This window comes from Andrena cerasifolii, chromosome 2, assembly GCF_050908995.1.
Source record: "Andrena cerasifolii isolate SP2316 chromosome 2, iyAndCera1_principal, whole genome shotgun sequence".
Taxonomy (NCBI): Eukaryota; Metazoa; Arthropoda; class Insecta; order Hymenoptera; family Andrenidae; genus Andrena; species Andrena cerasifolii.
The window spans coordinates 20393120-20410079 of NC_135119.1; the positions used below are offsets into that span (position 1 = coordinate 20393120).

At 36.0% G+C, this 16960-nt stretch overlaps 1 protein-coding gene across 2 annotated transcripts; it reads left to right on the forward strand.

Annotated features, from left to right (window-relative positions):
- Nucleotides 1-3579: 3579 nt before the first annotated feature.
- Msps (msps cytoskeleton-associated protein 5) lies at nt 3580-16653 on the forward strand. 2 transcript variants are annotated; one of them, XM_076807611.1, is made up of 32 exons: nt 3581-3807; nt 5520-5586; nt 5727-5920; nt 6020-6226; nt 6300-6419; nt 6501-6676; nt 6754-6977; nt 7052-7246; nt 7385-7565; nt 7655-7767; nt 7870-8077; nt 8163-8326; nt 8425-8576; nt 8647-8865; nt 8945-9128; nt 9211-9417; nt 9508-10512; nt 10592-10795; nt 10874-11009; nt 11081-11274; nt 11350-11561; nt 12035-12166; nt 12513-12686; nt 12933-13101; nt 13183-13344; nt 13418-13605; nt 13707-13866; nt 13941-14114; nt 14201-14350; nt 14427-14601; nt 14669-14811; nt 15592-16653. In XM_076807611.1, exons 2-31 carry the CDS (start codon nt 5530-5532, stop codon nt 14785-14787), a joined length of 5955 nt encoding a protein of 1984 aa, XP_076663726.1. In that variant the 5' UTR covers nt 3581-3807; nt 5520-5529; the 3' UTR covers nt 14788-14811; nt 15592-16653. The 2 variants fall into 2 exon arrangements, with proteins under 2 accessions (XP_076663727.1, XP_076663726.1); XM_076807612.1 differs by lacking the exon at nt 12035-12166 and having other exon boundaries at nt 3580-3807.
- Nucleotides 16654-16960: the final 307 nt, after the last annotated feature.

The following is a 16960-nucleotide window of genomic DNA, read 5'->3' on the forward strand; positions in this document are numbered from 1 at the left end:
CCGGATACGGCGGCTCCATAGTTGGGCGGTATCACTCAGCATAGTTTGATATTTTTATCAGTTCAGTTCATTCGTTGCCAGTGTTAAGGAGAGACTTATTGTATATCCTTGTACAGAACATTTCTTTAAATCAAATCTGTCGCGCAGGTGGGGGCATGGGGCTGCTGCTTTGTATGAATGTAATTGATTTAAGTATGTGTCGTATAGTTGTAAGTATTAGAGGATAAGTATATTTTTAATGCAACTTCGATTCTACATCTGCGTCAACATGTGATAGTTTCCACTAACACAAATGTGTATTCTAAACCAGGAGATCGAGCCTTATAGCTTATAAGTGATTGGAATATCGAGACGAATGTCTAATTCGCAACTTTTCGAAATCAAAAAAAGAAAGAAAGAAAAAAAAAAGATGTTTGGACGACAACCCAGCCATGGAGCAGTGGTATTATAAAGTCCTTGTAACGTACATATAAAGCGAATGATTTTTTTTAGCCGTATTGGAAATTCCGAAAAGTCGGAACCGACCGTGTTTCGTTTGACAAAATCGGTAAAGAAAAATCGCTCTTACGTTTGCCTTAATAATATTATTATAATCTCAATCTTTTCTTTTTTTTTATGACATGAAACTAATGGATTTCTATTATTATCAAAATCATTAACAGTGGTTGAAGAGAAAACCAAAATAGACGAACTTTACTTTGAGTTTTAGCTAATTGAAGTAGTCCCTGCCCTTACCATCGTCATCCTCCCTCTCATATTCATTTTTTGTTTTCCAATAAAAAAAAGGAGATACGTTAAATCGTTTCAGAATCATGTGATTCCGTTCATCGTTTAAGAAAGTAAGATAAGGGCGTGTCTTGTACTGCCTCGAGTCATCTGGTGTACAGCAGGCTGTATTATAATAAATTATTGTGGTTTCTTGTAATATTAACATTCCTAGATCCTAGTATGTACAGATTTTAATCATTGAGATTAGAGCCAACTGTGTAAGGAGAGGCATACCAAAAAATAAGAAAAAGCAAGGCTAGGTAATGCAGATGTGAATTTCGTGGCCAACAAATTGGTATGCAAAACGAATATACAAGAGGCTTCGTTACAGTCAGACTGACTTGCACCTTATTTGGCTCAGCAGGTAACCGCTACTTCTCGACGTAAAACGAAACAAAGCTTTTTCATCCCCCCTGCACATTTTCATGTAACACCCTCGATAATTGTATGATTATTATAAGCAAAAGAAAAACCAACCAACCTGTTTTAGAGGGAGCTAGAGGATGAAATACTGTAAAATATGAAATTGTAATATTTTAATACTGATTTGCAGATGTGCATAATTTTAACGTATAGCTGGTTAAAAAATGAATTGTACTGATACAAAGGTATCCATTCGGTGGAGATAATTAATAATAATAATAATAATGAAAAAAAAAGGAAACCGATATTGAAAATTACGACAGAATTTTCTGTATTATTATAGGGGAATTATAACAGTTATAAAAGAAATGTTTGTTTTGTATATCTCTTAGGATAAATAAACTTTTCAAAAAATATTGTGAATATGTTTCTGGTACTGCTCCGAACCTATTTTTAAGCACGTACAAGTATATATATACATATATATACATACATATTATATATCTATATATATGCTCGAAATGTTTGATTCTGAAAAAGCAGTACTAGATACAAAGTACTATAGGCACGATATTACGATATTTATATAAAAGTAAGTATATACGGTGTCCATTTGTTTACGACATGAGGTATCATTTTTCACAGCTGCTCTCTTACGATATGTGCAACATAACATTCTGCATCTTACGCATTTGTGCTGGTGCTAATCACATTTAGGAGTTAGCAGTTAGCCTGAAACCGGAAGCACTGATGTGTTAATTTATTTTGTATTACACAGGTTAAATACTTCAGCGCTAAAGGATATTACTGTACTCTTTTATATGTATCCCATAGGTTCAAGCAGTTTTCTATTATTTTATAAGCATCAACCGTAGTTTGTAAATGTACCATTGACATATAGTATTCTTAACGATAAATCGACAATTGTTATTCTTAATATAAATTCTCTGATTTGTATATCTATAGTAAAAAAAAAAACGATTCGTTGTTTTATAGCCACAGCTTATGATTTAGTGTGCATAAATACGTTCGTAAATGTAACGGATAACATTCATTTATTTTATAATTCCATTGTAATAAACTAGTGAACGAAATATATAAGAGAAATTTATTGTTGCATTTAGTTGTAATCGAGTAACAAGGTGTTTGAAATACTCAACGTATAAGTAGTTAGTTCTGCATACTTTATCATGGATATCTAATAATAAATCTGTACTTACGCTGTCATTACACTATGTCAATTATTACAGCTAAGTGGTAATCTGTATTCATATATTTAATTTGAAATTCTTTCAGTACACACTGCTTTTAAGTTCGCGGTTACTTTTATTTCTTTTGCAGGTACAGTACATTGCGAATAAGTTACTCTGAACATATACAATTTATATATAAAATATATATATATATATAAATAAAAATATGTAAAATTAATATCATGCTATATAATGTACTGTCATTTTTTTTTTATTCCCGTACCAAAGTATTAATGTTAATTAAATGTTAAATATTAATAAGAAGCAGTGTATAGCAATGTTATATTAATTTTATAAATGAATGATAAGGCTATAAAGAATTCACTATAGAATACGGGAGTTTAAGTGTAGAATTCCTGTGCACTCTTCATTTCTAATATACCACATTTGAAACTCAATGTTTGTCAGTATTCTCAAGTATACTCAGCTTAAATTAAATTCATTATATTAAAGAAATGATAAATGACAGAATTATGGAAAGAAATACAACAGTGTTGGAACAATTTTGTTTTATTTCATCTACATAGAAGTGTACTCCAACTGATTATTGATAATAAGTGGATCAAGGTGACGAAAGTTTTATTACTTTCATACAGTCAATGTTCTATTAATAACAAGTCTATAAATTATTATCGCACATATATAAGTAAATTTAGAGATGCTAATAATTCGATAGGTATTTCAAGTAATTTGAAATGTTTGAGTCCTACCTACGTTTAAGCAGTTCTAATCGAATGCTTTCACGTAGCTTAATATCTACTCGATTTCCGTCGAGGTATTCAAATTTTTCAGCTACTCAAAAGTTTCGTGTACTCCGCTAAATTCGAATAAGAGATTAAAAACCATTTAAATACTTCGAGCGATTAAAAAGAAATGTCTACTTGTTCTAACTACTAACTTATTTCTCTGCTACCTTACATTCGAATTATACGTTACGAAGCTCTTTTATTCTTTTAACGAATCAATATTAAGAACTAGATTTGCACATATGTATATAAATATTTGCAACGAATCATAATAATATAATAAAGTCGGGGTGGAATAGTGAAAATCACAAGATAGAAGAACAAGATGGGAAAATTTCTAAATCAGAGAACAAGGCATAAGCTGGCATAAGCTTCGAAGAACAAAAGAAATTCGCTCTCAGCACCATCTGTCGACGCAACTGGTGAACTGCAACATTGACCGGGTTCGGGAATTCATAGTTTCGAAAGATAGAGTTGTCGTTTTGTTTGCATGCAAACCCATGCAGACTTGACGGTTGCAACGAGGACTCGTATTTGAAAAGCAACGGCCGCTGAACGATCAACGCAGGCGTTACAGATCGGTCTCGTGAACAATATTAATGAATTGAGTTGACGATTTCTCGAAGAACGTTCATTGTCCTGTCAGAAGTTATTCTCATATCTCTTCGTTTTGTAAGGTAGGTTCGGATCTTTTAATGACGAATCCTTTCGACTTATGTTATTCCTGTGTCCGAGATTTGCTCTTGTCATCGGACAGGACCAGTCGCATTGTCCTGTTCGCCTTAATCCCAAATGGTCCACAACAACGAATTAATATTTCCTTCAATACGCACGAAATATTTCAACCATTGCTGGCGAAATACATCCAAACATAACGAATTTATTTACAACAAATGATACTTCTGGGTTATAATTGTAATTTCCCCACGAAGACGACACGTTTGCGTGATTCCAATTTCATTTCCGATACAGAGACGATTTCTAACGTTTTATGTAATGCGTTACTCATAAGGATCGTAGGCATTACTTAGTTCTCATTTCTTGCGCCCTGTGTTGCTCACGAGCTTCAATATTCAATTTCAAATAGTAGCGAAGAATTGTGAAGGTGCTGGTAAAAGCAGTAACAATAGTTTCAACTTTCAATCGGTGTACAATATTGACTATTAACTAAAAGATATATTTAGCACGTGATGGAACAACTATACCAGTTCGTTCCTTTATTTTCGCAGTTAAAAGCGATACACAGTCATTTACTTTTGAACTTATCTCGTATTGCATAATTTATCGAAACAGCTTAACGTGGGAAACAAATAACGCGTGCATTTTGAGATAGGGTAAAGGTACCAGTAGTTGACCATGTATCAGTAGTTGAAAACTTATCAGAGAAACGTGAAAAATAAGGTTTTTAGAAGTGCAACTATCTCTTTTCAACAGCGCGCCGCGGCTCCTAATACCCACAGTTCGCCACTTCTAAAAACCTTATTTTTCACGTTTTTCTGAAAAGTTCCTAACTTTTGATACTGTGGCCCGATGGAAAGAAGAAGGCTGAAATGTCACAGGGGCAAGAGGGGTTCTTCGCTCGCATTGGCTCCCGCTGCCCATATCCCGTTTGCTTACTTTGTATTCGTCAACGTTGTCGCACCGGCCAATAGGAATATACTATTCGGCCCCTAGAGTTTCTTGACCACCTTCTTTCCATCGGGGCACAGTACATGGTCAACTACTGGTACCTTTACCATAATTATTTTTAATATCAGAGATCTCTAATGTAACGAACATTTAATATGTATCGTTTGTAAGAATTAAAGCCAGACCGGGGCTAAATTTATTTGAAATAAACAGCAGAAATAATGCTAATTGATAGTTAACTAATGTATAGTTAGTGGAAAAGTTTCCGGGCAATGGTACTTTAAGGTTCCAAGTACACCATGGTGGCTAAGTGTTTTGGGTCTAGGAGTCTATAGTGATCAGCGAAAGAGCATCTGCCAGTTTGTTCTTTTGAGAGTATCACTTTACATAATTCTTTAGTGTACCTCATGTCTGTTCCGCCGACAATATTGGAATTGATTGTGGTTCTTTTATAGCGAATTAGGTAATTCGCACTGACTGCACTGGTGCCAAAAAATGACTTGGATTGGATGATTCTTATAGAGCTATCTTCGTTTCCAGCAGAAACAACCAAAACAAGTCATTTTCTGGCACCAGTGCAGAGTCAGTGCGAGGTACCGAATTCGCTATTAGTTAGCCAATTGAAAGAATATGTGCGAAAGTTGCAAATAGAAATGAAATTAACAAGTAATCACGAAGCGTCTCCGAATTTCATAGATCCTAGTTATCCTATAGTTTCTACAATATTGACCTGTGGTGTTAAATTCAATGATCTTTGTAGGTTTTGAGGTATGGAACAAGATACGGAATATATTAAACTACCATTAGAAGAACGATGTGTACATAAGGTAATGTATTTTATAATGCACCTTTCTATCTACATTTTAACAGAGTTTGCGCAAAGAATCGCTCCCTTCTCACTTGTATATTTATCTCGGGGTGGAGTCTGTATGTTGAAACGTTTCTTTGATGTACTAATGCTTTGTAGTTATGGAGAGCACGGTTGCATGGTTATAAAGAATGCGTGAACACATTCCAATGTATCGACGACGAAAAGTCTCCCGAGTGGAACAAGTTTCTGGGATTTATTAAAAAGTTTGTAGCAGATAGCAATGCTGTCGCGCAAGAGAAAGGATTGGAAGCGACATTAGCTTTCGTTGAAAATGCTGCGGTGGCAGGGAAGTAAGTATCATACATAAGAATTCATTTGTCACTTTGTATATCGTGTAACATTATTACTCTAGCGACGGAATTCATTGATATGTATGTACCATTTAACAGGACCGTTGGCGAAGTTATGGGCAGCATAGTCACCAAATGTATAGCTGCGCCTAAAGCTAAAACAAAAGAGTTGGCGGTACAAATAACACTGATGTACATAGAAATTGAAAAACACGAAGCTGTTCAGGGAGAATTGTTGAAGGGGACGGAAGCGAAAAATCCAAAAATTGTTGCCGCGTGCATTTCTACTTTAACGTTGGCTTTAAGGTAGTTATATATTTAAAGTAATTTCATACTGATTGGGTAATTGTGTTAATTAATCAATTTTTTAATACTACAGGCAATTTGGACCGAAAGTAATTAATATAAAGCCTTTGTTAAAAAAGATTCCTGGTTTTCTCGAGGATAGAGACAAGACAGTTAGAGACGAAGGGAAATTTATGGTCGTTGAAATTTATAGGTAAATTCTTTTAATAATATTTCAAAACCATCTGCGATAATATGAGCATTCAGTTTGCATAACTTTGTTTGAAACCTTTAGGTGGGTAGGTGCACCTTTAAAACTACAATTAAACACATTGAAACCAGTACAGATGACAGAACTGGAGGTAGAGTTCAATAATTTAAAAGAAGAGAAGGTGGTACCGATTCGTTTCTTGAAATCTCAAAAACCAAAATCAATATGTATTGCGGATTCTGTAAGTGAAAACAGCGAAGGTAAATAAATTCGAAATTACGTATATAATTTAGAATTTATCCATTCTTCTTCTAATGTAAAATATCTTTTGATTAAGATGGTACGGATGACGCAGATGGTGGCTTTGTCCCAGAAATTAATCCTTACGAATTGTTAGAACCCGTCGATATTCTTTCTAAACTTCCAAAAGACTTTTATGAGAAAATTGAAGCTAAGAAATGGCAAGAGCGAAAAGAAGCTTTGGAAGCTGTGGAGGCTCTTGTAAAGAATCCTAAGTTAGATAACGGTGATTATGGAGATGTAGTAAGAGCTTTGAAAAGGGTATATATTACTTGTATCCTCGCAGAACTTGCGATTATTACTTCATTTATCCTTTAAATGTGTCTTATACACAGGTTATATCTAAAGATACCAATGTACTGGTTGTTACGTTGGCTGGAAAATGCCTAACAGGCCTCGCTATAGGTCTTAAAAAGCGATTCCAACCTTACGCGACAGCTTGCCTTTCGTCGATCTTGGAAAAGTTTCGTGAGAAGAAACAAACTGTGGTACAAACGCTCAGAGAAGCTGCCGATGCAATTTTCCTTTGCGTAAGTAGAAACAACGTGTATAAATATTATGCATGAGCTACGTTTGTCTTATCACTTTTTTATGATACAAGTAAACTACAACTGACCATGAATTTCAGATACATATTTAATTAAAACTATATTTTTGGTTCGTATTAGGTTTCCATTGATGTTATATTGGAGGACATTCTTTCCGCATTTGAGAACAAAAATCCAGCGGTTAAAGCAGAAACAGCTGCTTATTTGTCAAGGTGTTTTGCCCGTACACCACCACCAAGTTTGAACAAAAAATTATTAAAAGCATATACGGGTGTGCTTTTAAAAACTTTAAACGAGCCAGGTACGTTCCGAAATGGATATTCTTTATGTCAGTCTTGTTCTTAATTTATAAATTACAAAGAATAAATTGAAGAAAACCTTTGATTTCAGATCCAACTGTTCGAGATACTGCTGCAGAGGCTCTTGGGACTGCGATGAAATTAATTGGTGAAAAGTCTATGATGCCGTTCCTTACGGATATAGATAATTTGAAAATGACAAAGGTACGTTATGATATCCAATTTGTACTTTTAATTAATCGTATATAAAGGAAATTATATTTGTTAAACAGAATTTATTGATTTGCCTGTACTTCTCCTTATTAGATAAAGGAATGTGCCGAAAAAGCTGTGATATATGTTAAAGTTCCTAGTGCGCCAAAAGTGGCAGAAAGACCGAACACAGCTCCGAGTAAAATTGAATCGACAACGAAAGCTAAAGAATCAGAAGCGAAAGCTCTGAAGAGGCCTAATACTAGTACAGCCAAGAGATCGCAGATTAAAAAACCTGCTGCATCATCCTTGACAAATTTGAGTAAATATCAAAATTCAATATACTAACAAGACTGCATTGTACTTGAAATACATGCCATTGTAATAATTCTTATTGTTCGTTACAGCTGCTTCAAAGAAGCCATCTGCTACAAAAACTCAAATAGAGAAGAATTACTGTCCCGAAGAAATAGAAGAAATGGCTGCACAAATCTTATCAGGGGAGATTCTCTCGGGCCTTGTCGACAGCAATTGGAAAGTCCGTTTATCTGCAGTTGAACAACTTCTAGAGGTAATTCAAATATTTCTATAATTCTCTCAATTCTAATATTGAGCAAACTGTATTCTAGTGGAGAATGTTTAATGCATAGTGAAATTATATCCTTTTAGTTCATAAAACAAATGGATTCGTCTGAGGTACCTACACAAGTTATTGTACGAACTTTAGCAAAAAAGCCAGGCTTCAAGGATACAAATTTCCAAGTTCTCAAGCTGCGACTAGAAATAGTAAAATTTTTGGCGGAAAGCTTTCCGTTTTCAACGTAAGATGCATATTTATTGTTATTATAGGGCGAACGATTCGTGTAATTTAACGAACCATTTCCATCGCAGTACTGTTTGCGAATATTGCCTCGTCGATATAACGGAGAAACTAGGAGACGCGAAGAATAGCGCAGTAGCTGCCGACACTCTTCTGACAATAGCAGAGGCAACAAGTTTGGAATATGTGGCAGATGAAATAGTCACGTTCGCCTTCAATCAAAAGAATCCCAAAGTTCAACAGGAAACATTAGCGTTGCTGTGTAGGGCTCTCGTAGAATTCGGTTGCGTGTAAGTAACAAATGCGCTTGGCGGCGAAATTTTCGAGTAAATACGCGAAGGTAGTGTTTATATTACACGTGTGTTTCAGTATCAATGTGACATTTTTAATGACGAACATAAAGAAAGCAGTGGCAGCAACAAACCCCGGTGTTCGTACAGGAGCCATTACTCTGTTAGGCACATTATACATATTCATGGGCAAACCGCTGCTCATGTTCTTTGAGAACGAGAAACCAGCTTTGCGTCAACAGATCGAACTCGAATGTGAAAAGGTAAACTGTCCACCAATATGCAATCCTAATCAAGCAATCCATTGTATGAGTTAAATTAATGTGTGTGCTTATAATACGTTAGCATAATGGTGAAAGTCCTCCAGCACCGATCCGTGGATCGAAAACCAAGAAGGATAAGGCGAGCGACGACGACGACGATGACGTTGAAGTCGATAAAAAATCCAATAGCAACAGCGAAGTTGAAATTAACAATCTTATTCCGCGCGTTGATATCAGTAATCAAATTTCAGAGAGTCTTCTTAATGAGCTATCCGATAAGAACTGGAAGGTAAATATCATATTATCTGGCACGTTGATGAAACGTAAAACGTCTGTATATCGTTAAAAAAATACAGGAACAAATTTGCTTTATCGCCAGGTACGAAACGAAGGTTTACAGAAGGTAAGCGGTATCATCTCCGAGGCGAAATTCATAAAAGGATCTATCGGCGACTTGCCACAAGGATTAGCTTTACGGCTGGTTGATAGCAATAGCAAGATAGCACAGACAACTCTAGGCATATGCCAGGCGTTAGCCCTGGCCATGGGCCCACCAGCGAAGCAGCACATTCGAGTCCTTTTTCCTGGTTTCATACAATGCTTGGGCGACAGTAAAAACTGGATCAGGACAGCGGCGATCTCCTGCATAAACATATGGGGAGATCAGTGCGGCTACAAAGAATTTTTCGACGGAGAGATAATAGGGGACGCTTTGAAGTCCGGGTCGCCGGTACTCAGAGCCGAGATGTGGAATTGGTTAGCGCAGAAAGTGCCGTTGATCCCTGTAAAACAAGTACCGAAGGAGGAGCTCCTCGTATGTCTTCCATATTTGTACAGTAATTTAGAGGACCGTAACTCTGACGTTCGGAAGAATGCTCAGGAAGCGGTTTTGGGATTTATGATTCACCTTTCTTACGAAGCGATGGCTAGGAACACGGAGAAATTGAAGCCTGGATCAAGGACAGTGGTGCTCGCCGCGTTAGATAAGTCCCGGCCGAGCCTGCCTGTTAAGCCTCTGCCGAAAAGACAGGCGCCGGATGAGAGCAATCAGAAAGCTGTTAAAAGTGGCGGTGCTTTGAAAGCAGCTAAAGCGGTAGTGAAGCCTAAGCAAAACCAAGGGTCATCGAAACCCGGCAGCGCTCGTAAAAAAGACGACGATGTGGATACGGGCCCTTTGCTGGCAACGAATAATCTGAAGCATCAGAGGGTGATCGATGAGCAGAAGTTGAAGGTCCTGAAATGGAACTTCACGACACCCAGAGAAGAATTCACCGAGCTTTTGAAGGAACTTATGGGTGCTGCTAATGTGAACAAAACATTAGCGGCGAACATGTTACATTCTGACTTCAGATACCACCTCAAAGCTATCGAGGCATTAACCGAGGTAGATACCCGAGGATATTACGCTATAAATGTTTCTACTTCTCCTACGCATAGTTTGATATCTTTCGTAAATGTTCTAGGATCTGCCCGACAACCGTAAAGCATTAGTGTCTAATTTAGATCTTATTCTCAAGTGGTTGACGCTCAGATTCTTTGACACCAACCCCTCAGTATTATTGAAAGGTTTAGAGTACTTGCGAATGGTATTTAATTTGCTGATAGAGGATCAATATCACATGTTGGAGAACGAAGCAGCGTCGTTTATTCCATACCTTATTATTAAAGTGAGTCACTTATCAGTGCCTTTTGTAACATACATTTCGACCAACGTGTGTTTAAATGTTTAATAAATCCCTGTCCAGATCGGCGATCCGAAAGACGCAGTGCGCAACGGAGTTCGCGCATTGTTTAAACAAATAGCGTTGGTGTACCCAGTAAGCAAATTATTTTCGTACGTAATGGAGGGTTTGAAATCTAAGAACGCTCGACAAAGAACAGGTATATGCAACGTAATGGAGAAAGAATATAGTAAATGCGTTCGGCGTACTGAATTCCTCTTTATTTTTTAGAATGCCTGGACCAATTAGGGTCACTAATTGAGAATTATGGGCTGTCCGTTTGTCAACCGTCGCCATCTGTAGCATTGAAGGAAATTGCTAAGCAAATAGCAGACCGTGATAATTCCGTTCGAAATGCTGCTTTGAATTGTATCGTTCAAGCGTATTTCCTTCAAGGGGAACGAGTATACAAGCTTATTGGACAGGTAATAATTTCCTAATAGTTGTGCTCCGCTCAAAGTGTCGACAACTGTTTTATCAATTCATTCGTTGTAATTTAGATATCCGAGAAAGATCAGTCGTTATTAGACGAACGTATTAAGAGAGCCGCTAAAAACCGACCAACAAAGTCAGCCTCGACAAATAAACTTGCAACGCCTTCGAATCCAACCCCAATTCCTTCCAGCGAGGACGTGAAAGCAGAATCCGAGGAAGAAAACGAAGAAATACCCGAGCCACAGCAACCACCACCGCCACAACTAACAAATGAACTGTACGTGCGACGTGTTTTTATCTATTTTTTTTTGCATTTAAATTTGAAGATCTTTCATTGCACTTGTATATAAAATTGCAATTCTCGCGCTACATAATACCTTCACACGCCATTTACGTGAATATAATTAACTATATGGCTTCTGATATTAATGGTGAGACCAAATACCACGTTCCAATTCTATATTAATGCTTCAGAAAATAATGTTCAAACTTTACATGAGAAGTTTATTTCCGAAATTTATTTTCTTACCTACCGTGTACTCATTCCAAGTTTCACATTCAGCTGAATAGTACGACGTACTTTGGAACTACATCAAATATTTAATTCTGTTATAAATATATGTTGAATTTGGTCTCATCATTGATCACTACGATTAAACATGATAGTGATATTTTTTTTTTATATTTTATTTTTATTTCTTTTGAAGTTAACTCATATCCGCACGAATTTGCTTTTTAATGATTCTCTAGGCCAAATGTAACAGCAGATAGCACATCCGACCAAATGCAAGTGTCTAATGAAGTGTCTAATGAACATCCTTCAGAAACACCACCAGAAATTGTCGGCTCGTCTGAGAACGATCCTGAAGATGATACTGAAACGTTTGTGCTTCTTATATGTTTTCAGTGTGCGGTATGGTGGTGGGCACGTGGGACATATCCATAGTTATATTGATCATATCATTTCGTCTGTCCTTCTCTGTACTTCATTTCCTTTCCGTATCTTCTCTCGTTTCTTGTTCGTCTAACCACTGAAGTCCATGAGAATAATAGGTACATAGCTTTTAGTGGTTTGCGATTTGAATTTGGTGACATTGAAATAGGGGCGGCACGGTAATTTAACAGTAATGTAATTTGATAATGTATGGTGCATTTTATGAATATCTTAATATTCATTTTCACCTGACCACTTTCAAATGATAACTCGATGTGTATTGTGACTTTTTAGAAATTCTCGAACATCGACACAGCCAAAAGTACCAGGTCCATTCGGACTTGATATGGACTTCTTGCGAAGAATCGAATTGAACGCGCCTGTGAAATATAGCAACCCGGTACTTGCAGAGATCGATATAGACGACTTGCATGAAACAATGAATTTGATAAATTTACCCAAAGTGCCGTAAGTAATCTGCATAGTAACCATTCACGCATTCGCTAATTAAGTAAATCAGACGAGAATCATAATCTCTTAATATTATTACCGAAAAGAAGCGCAAATCAATCGATAAGGAGTCGAAATTAAACGATAACACAAAATAAGTGTTAAATTCCATTCTCCCGGACTTTTATTAAAGCTACTGTGCAAAACTAACCCTTGCAATTATAAGTACGGCAAATTATTTTAATAAAATGATATATTTTTTAGGGTGATCCCAATTACACCTCCGAAAATGTTAGTATCAAAATCTGCGTCACTGACGCAACAATTAACTTCGCCTAACGCTTCTAAAGAAGATAGTCTGGAACGTAAAATCCTTGCGATGTCTAGTTTGGACCTGGCTGTCGCAATGCAATCGATGAATAATATAGAAAACGTGAGTGCCTATAATATTCCTTCTTTCAAACTTAAATCATTTCCTACGTGTGTATGTATGCAATCTAAAATTGTTTTGCAGCTGATAAAATCTCATCAAGTACTGAGTCTGCAATCTAAAGAAGATAAGTTTATCGGTTCTATAAATATGCAATTGAAACTTCTACAAACGTATCCTTTACAACAAGGGGGGACGATAGATGTGCATAAAGGGTTTAGGACCACATTCATGGTTATTCTAGCGGTAAGAATAATTATATGAAAACTCTTGCAATGTAGCGGTCTATAAATCGCAATCATTGCGAATTTATTTACAGTTCTATGACACTGGGATCCTTGGGAAGAACGTCCCTTTAATACACTTAAAAGACCTTGTGGATCAGATGATTAGTTTGCTAGCTGAGAACAAATTAGGTCATATGTATCAAGCAGATGTGTACTACCGTGTGATTAATAACATTGTCTGCAAAATAATAGACAACTCGAATCACACTGCTACTATATGGTAAAGCCCTGAAACTTGTTATCTTTCGTAGATTTTTAATATTGCCAGTTCCAATTGCATTTAAAATTATTAGCTTTTACTTCTATTATTGTAATTTTTAGCGCTTTAATAAAGCTACTCCACGATTGTGCCGAATCAGCACCTTCTAAGTACGAAGAATTAGTCATGAAATGTTTGTGGAAAATAGTAAGAATAATTCACAATTGGGCGGCGGATTTGGATTATGATGCTATTCTTTTAGAGGTTCATCGGTTTCTTAAAGTATGCTTGTTATTCTATACAGTATTCAGCATTATTTTTAACAAATACAATATTCACGAACTTGCACCTCGTAGGATTACCCGAGCGTGTGGTGGAAGAAACGAAAATCCGACATTCCATTGCGAACGATTAAGACAGTTCTTCACAGTATGACTCGCGTGAAAGGCAGCACGATACTCAGCCATTTAACACGGATAAATAACACAAACGAATCGGAATTACATTCTTATCTGATGAGGCTAATTGCGGTTAGTTGGTTCAATGCTTGTACTATTAGTAAGTGTATCGAAGGAGTGGAAAGAAATTCTGATTTATCGTAATTCAAATTTAACAGGCCTTTAAACGGGACGAAATTAATACGAACCCAAGCACAACAATGAAATCGAGCAACAGTGGCAAAACTCAAGAACATTTATCAAAGTTCACTCACCAACAATTGTCGGAAATATTTAAGAAAATTGGGTCTAAAGAGCACACCCAAGAAGTATGCGAAGCAATGAATGTTTTATCACCGACATCTAGATTTGTACATGGCGATCAATATTATTCTCTTTGTACAGGGTTTAATGCAACTGTATGATTTTAAACTGCAATACCCGGAGGCGGACGTGCAACCATTCTTGGTAAAGTCTCACCAATTCTTCCAAGACTTTATAGAGCAGGGATTAAGGGATATCGATCAAGCACGGAAAACTCAAAATCTTATATCACAGAGTAATAATCAATATTCAACGGGTGTGTAGTTGGTACGGTGCATCGGAAATCAGTTTTTCGTTGATTTTACACGAATTACGCCTTACAGAAGCAGCTGAACCCGCTGGCACCGAGGAGAAGAGCCTGATGGATCCATTGCATAGACTCGAAAAACTTCGAGCGACTGAAGCGCAAAGTAGAACTACCAATCACCCGAGCCCAACATGAATTGCTCTTTATGGTATTAATTAGGTAAGAGTACAGCTATATACGCATTAATAAAACAGGGGAGAAATATATAATTACGTGTGTTAGTACTTATAAAAGACGGTAGAAAGTAGGGATGAGTTTCTCGAAGCGTCGAAAATTCGGAACTCTGTAGTTTGTTCGTGACTCGAAACTCCTGAAACCGAGATAAGAAAAAATATAAAATCAATGAATAAAGAATCGTTCGCAGCGTACCTCGAGAATTTGTTTATATTTTGTTTAACTATACTTAATAGAGATTTATGCAAAAATTTTACTGACTTCAGTTCTTACAGCAAGATGTTCCACTTACAAAACAGAATCAGCACTTCAAGTTTCGAGAGTTTCGAAGCCTTACAAAATTTCGAGAGTTTCGAAGCCTGACAAAATTTCGAGAGTTTCGAAGCCTTACCAAGTTTCGAGAGTTTCAAAGCCTTACAAAGTTTCAAAGTTTCGAATTCAACTTTTGAGAAATTTAAAAATTAGGTTCGTACCTACCCCTAGCATAAAAGTATAGAAATTGAACTCGATTTGATCGTTTTGGTGTCGAGATTTGGTCATGGTAGACCATTAATCGTACTCGCAAAACGCTTGTAGACGTCCAACGCACATTATAATGCGTCGTTTATAGCGAAACATATTCGCTATCCAACAGGTTGAAACGAGTTGCATACTTCTTCTAATTATAAATGCAATTTTTATTGCATTTAATTTCTCATTGAGAAACTAATCGATTGTAGATATGTTATACATCATTCAGAGAAACGGGTGAATTATATTTTACAGGGATGCAATGCTTAAGTAACTGGAGCAAGAACCAATAATACATACGACACGATATTAAGTAAATAGCACATAGATTCGTGAGGGGTAATGATCGTACCTAATGTACGTAATGTTATGCTGTTCAGTGCGACATTAACGGTAGCATTTATGTTCGATTCTCAATAGTTACGTACAGATTACACTGTTACTGCTAATTATATGCAGGATATGGCAAAAGTACTCGGCACGAGCAAACACGGAGTGAGCCTTTGTAAAAAAAAGAAGTAAATATGAAGTTTGCCATAAACAGTTTTACTAGAAAGTTTTGTTTTTGAGAGAAACGAGTTTAATTTCAAACGACAAATTCTTAAGGTCATTTTTTAAGTCCTTTTGTAAGAAAGATACAACTGTGTGTTTAATAATGAAACGTCATTTTCAGAAACTTATTTGTTAATGTAATATAAAGCAGTTATTCGCAAATTTGTGGTATGAAAAGAATTTATCCCAGTGTTCCGATTTATCTTTTAGCAAGGAATCGCCCTGCGCCTATTCGTGTCGTGTTCTTTGCCACACCATGTATAAAGTTTGCGTTAAAATACTTATCCACGTAACTACGAACGTATTATTCTACTCATATTTATTGGTACTCGAAGGAACGGCAATTAAAGCTGTAAAAAGCTAAGTATTATGCTCTCTCTCTAGACTGATTATGCAACAAATTTATAGTTCGTTATTTCTTTTAAAATAAATCGCCCGCTTTTTAATGTATATTATAAACTCGTGTTTCCGTCGATTATGTATTTATAAAAGAAGCATTACAGTTACTTTTGTTATTTAATTAATTAAAATTGAATCGTACTAAGAAAACCATGTTTCTCCGTATTTATATAATCCCAGTATACGAACATAGATTTAATACGTTAATTTTCTTTTCCGTGATAAAGTGGTATAGTATTAGGAAGGTATGATAATAATAATTTAATATGAATGTCTTCAAGTATTTCTGGAAAATCTTACGTAGTGTAAATAGATTGTGTATATATTCTATCATTGAAGTATTCAATAAAATGTGTCTTACAGTAATACTATTTGCTATTTCTACACGTTACGAACTGCTGATCAATACTTTCGTTCATTATTTAACATAACATTGGTTAACACCTGCTGCGTTCGACGATTCTCTTAAAAAGATATGTCGCAGATATTTATTTTCAATAACTTTATTAAAAACAATTTTGTCAACATGTTACAAACATTAATACATCTATTTTACAGGTAACAATGTAAAGAACTAATTGAAAGTCCATCATTATATTTACAATATAATACATGTATGGAATGTTGTTACAGTTAAATAAATATTTTATATCTTACAGTAACAATTATTTAC

Coding starts and splice junctions, on each gene's coding strand:
- Msps (XM_076807611.1), top strand. CDS start 5,530: ATGGAACAAGATACGGAATATATTAAACTACCATTAGAAGAACGATGT. Junction 5,587..5,726: donor AAGAACGATGTGTACATAAG/GTAATGTATTTT, acceptor AATGCTTTGTAG/TTATGGAGAGCACGGTTGCA. Junction 11,275..11,349: donor TATACAAGCTTATTGGACAG/GTAATAATTTCC, acceptor GTTGTAATTTAG/ATATCCGAGAAAGATCAGTC.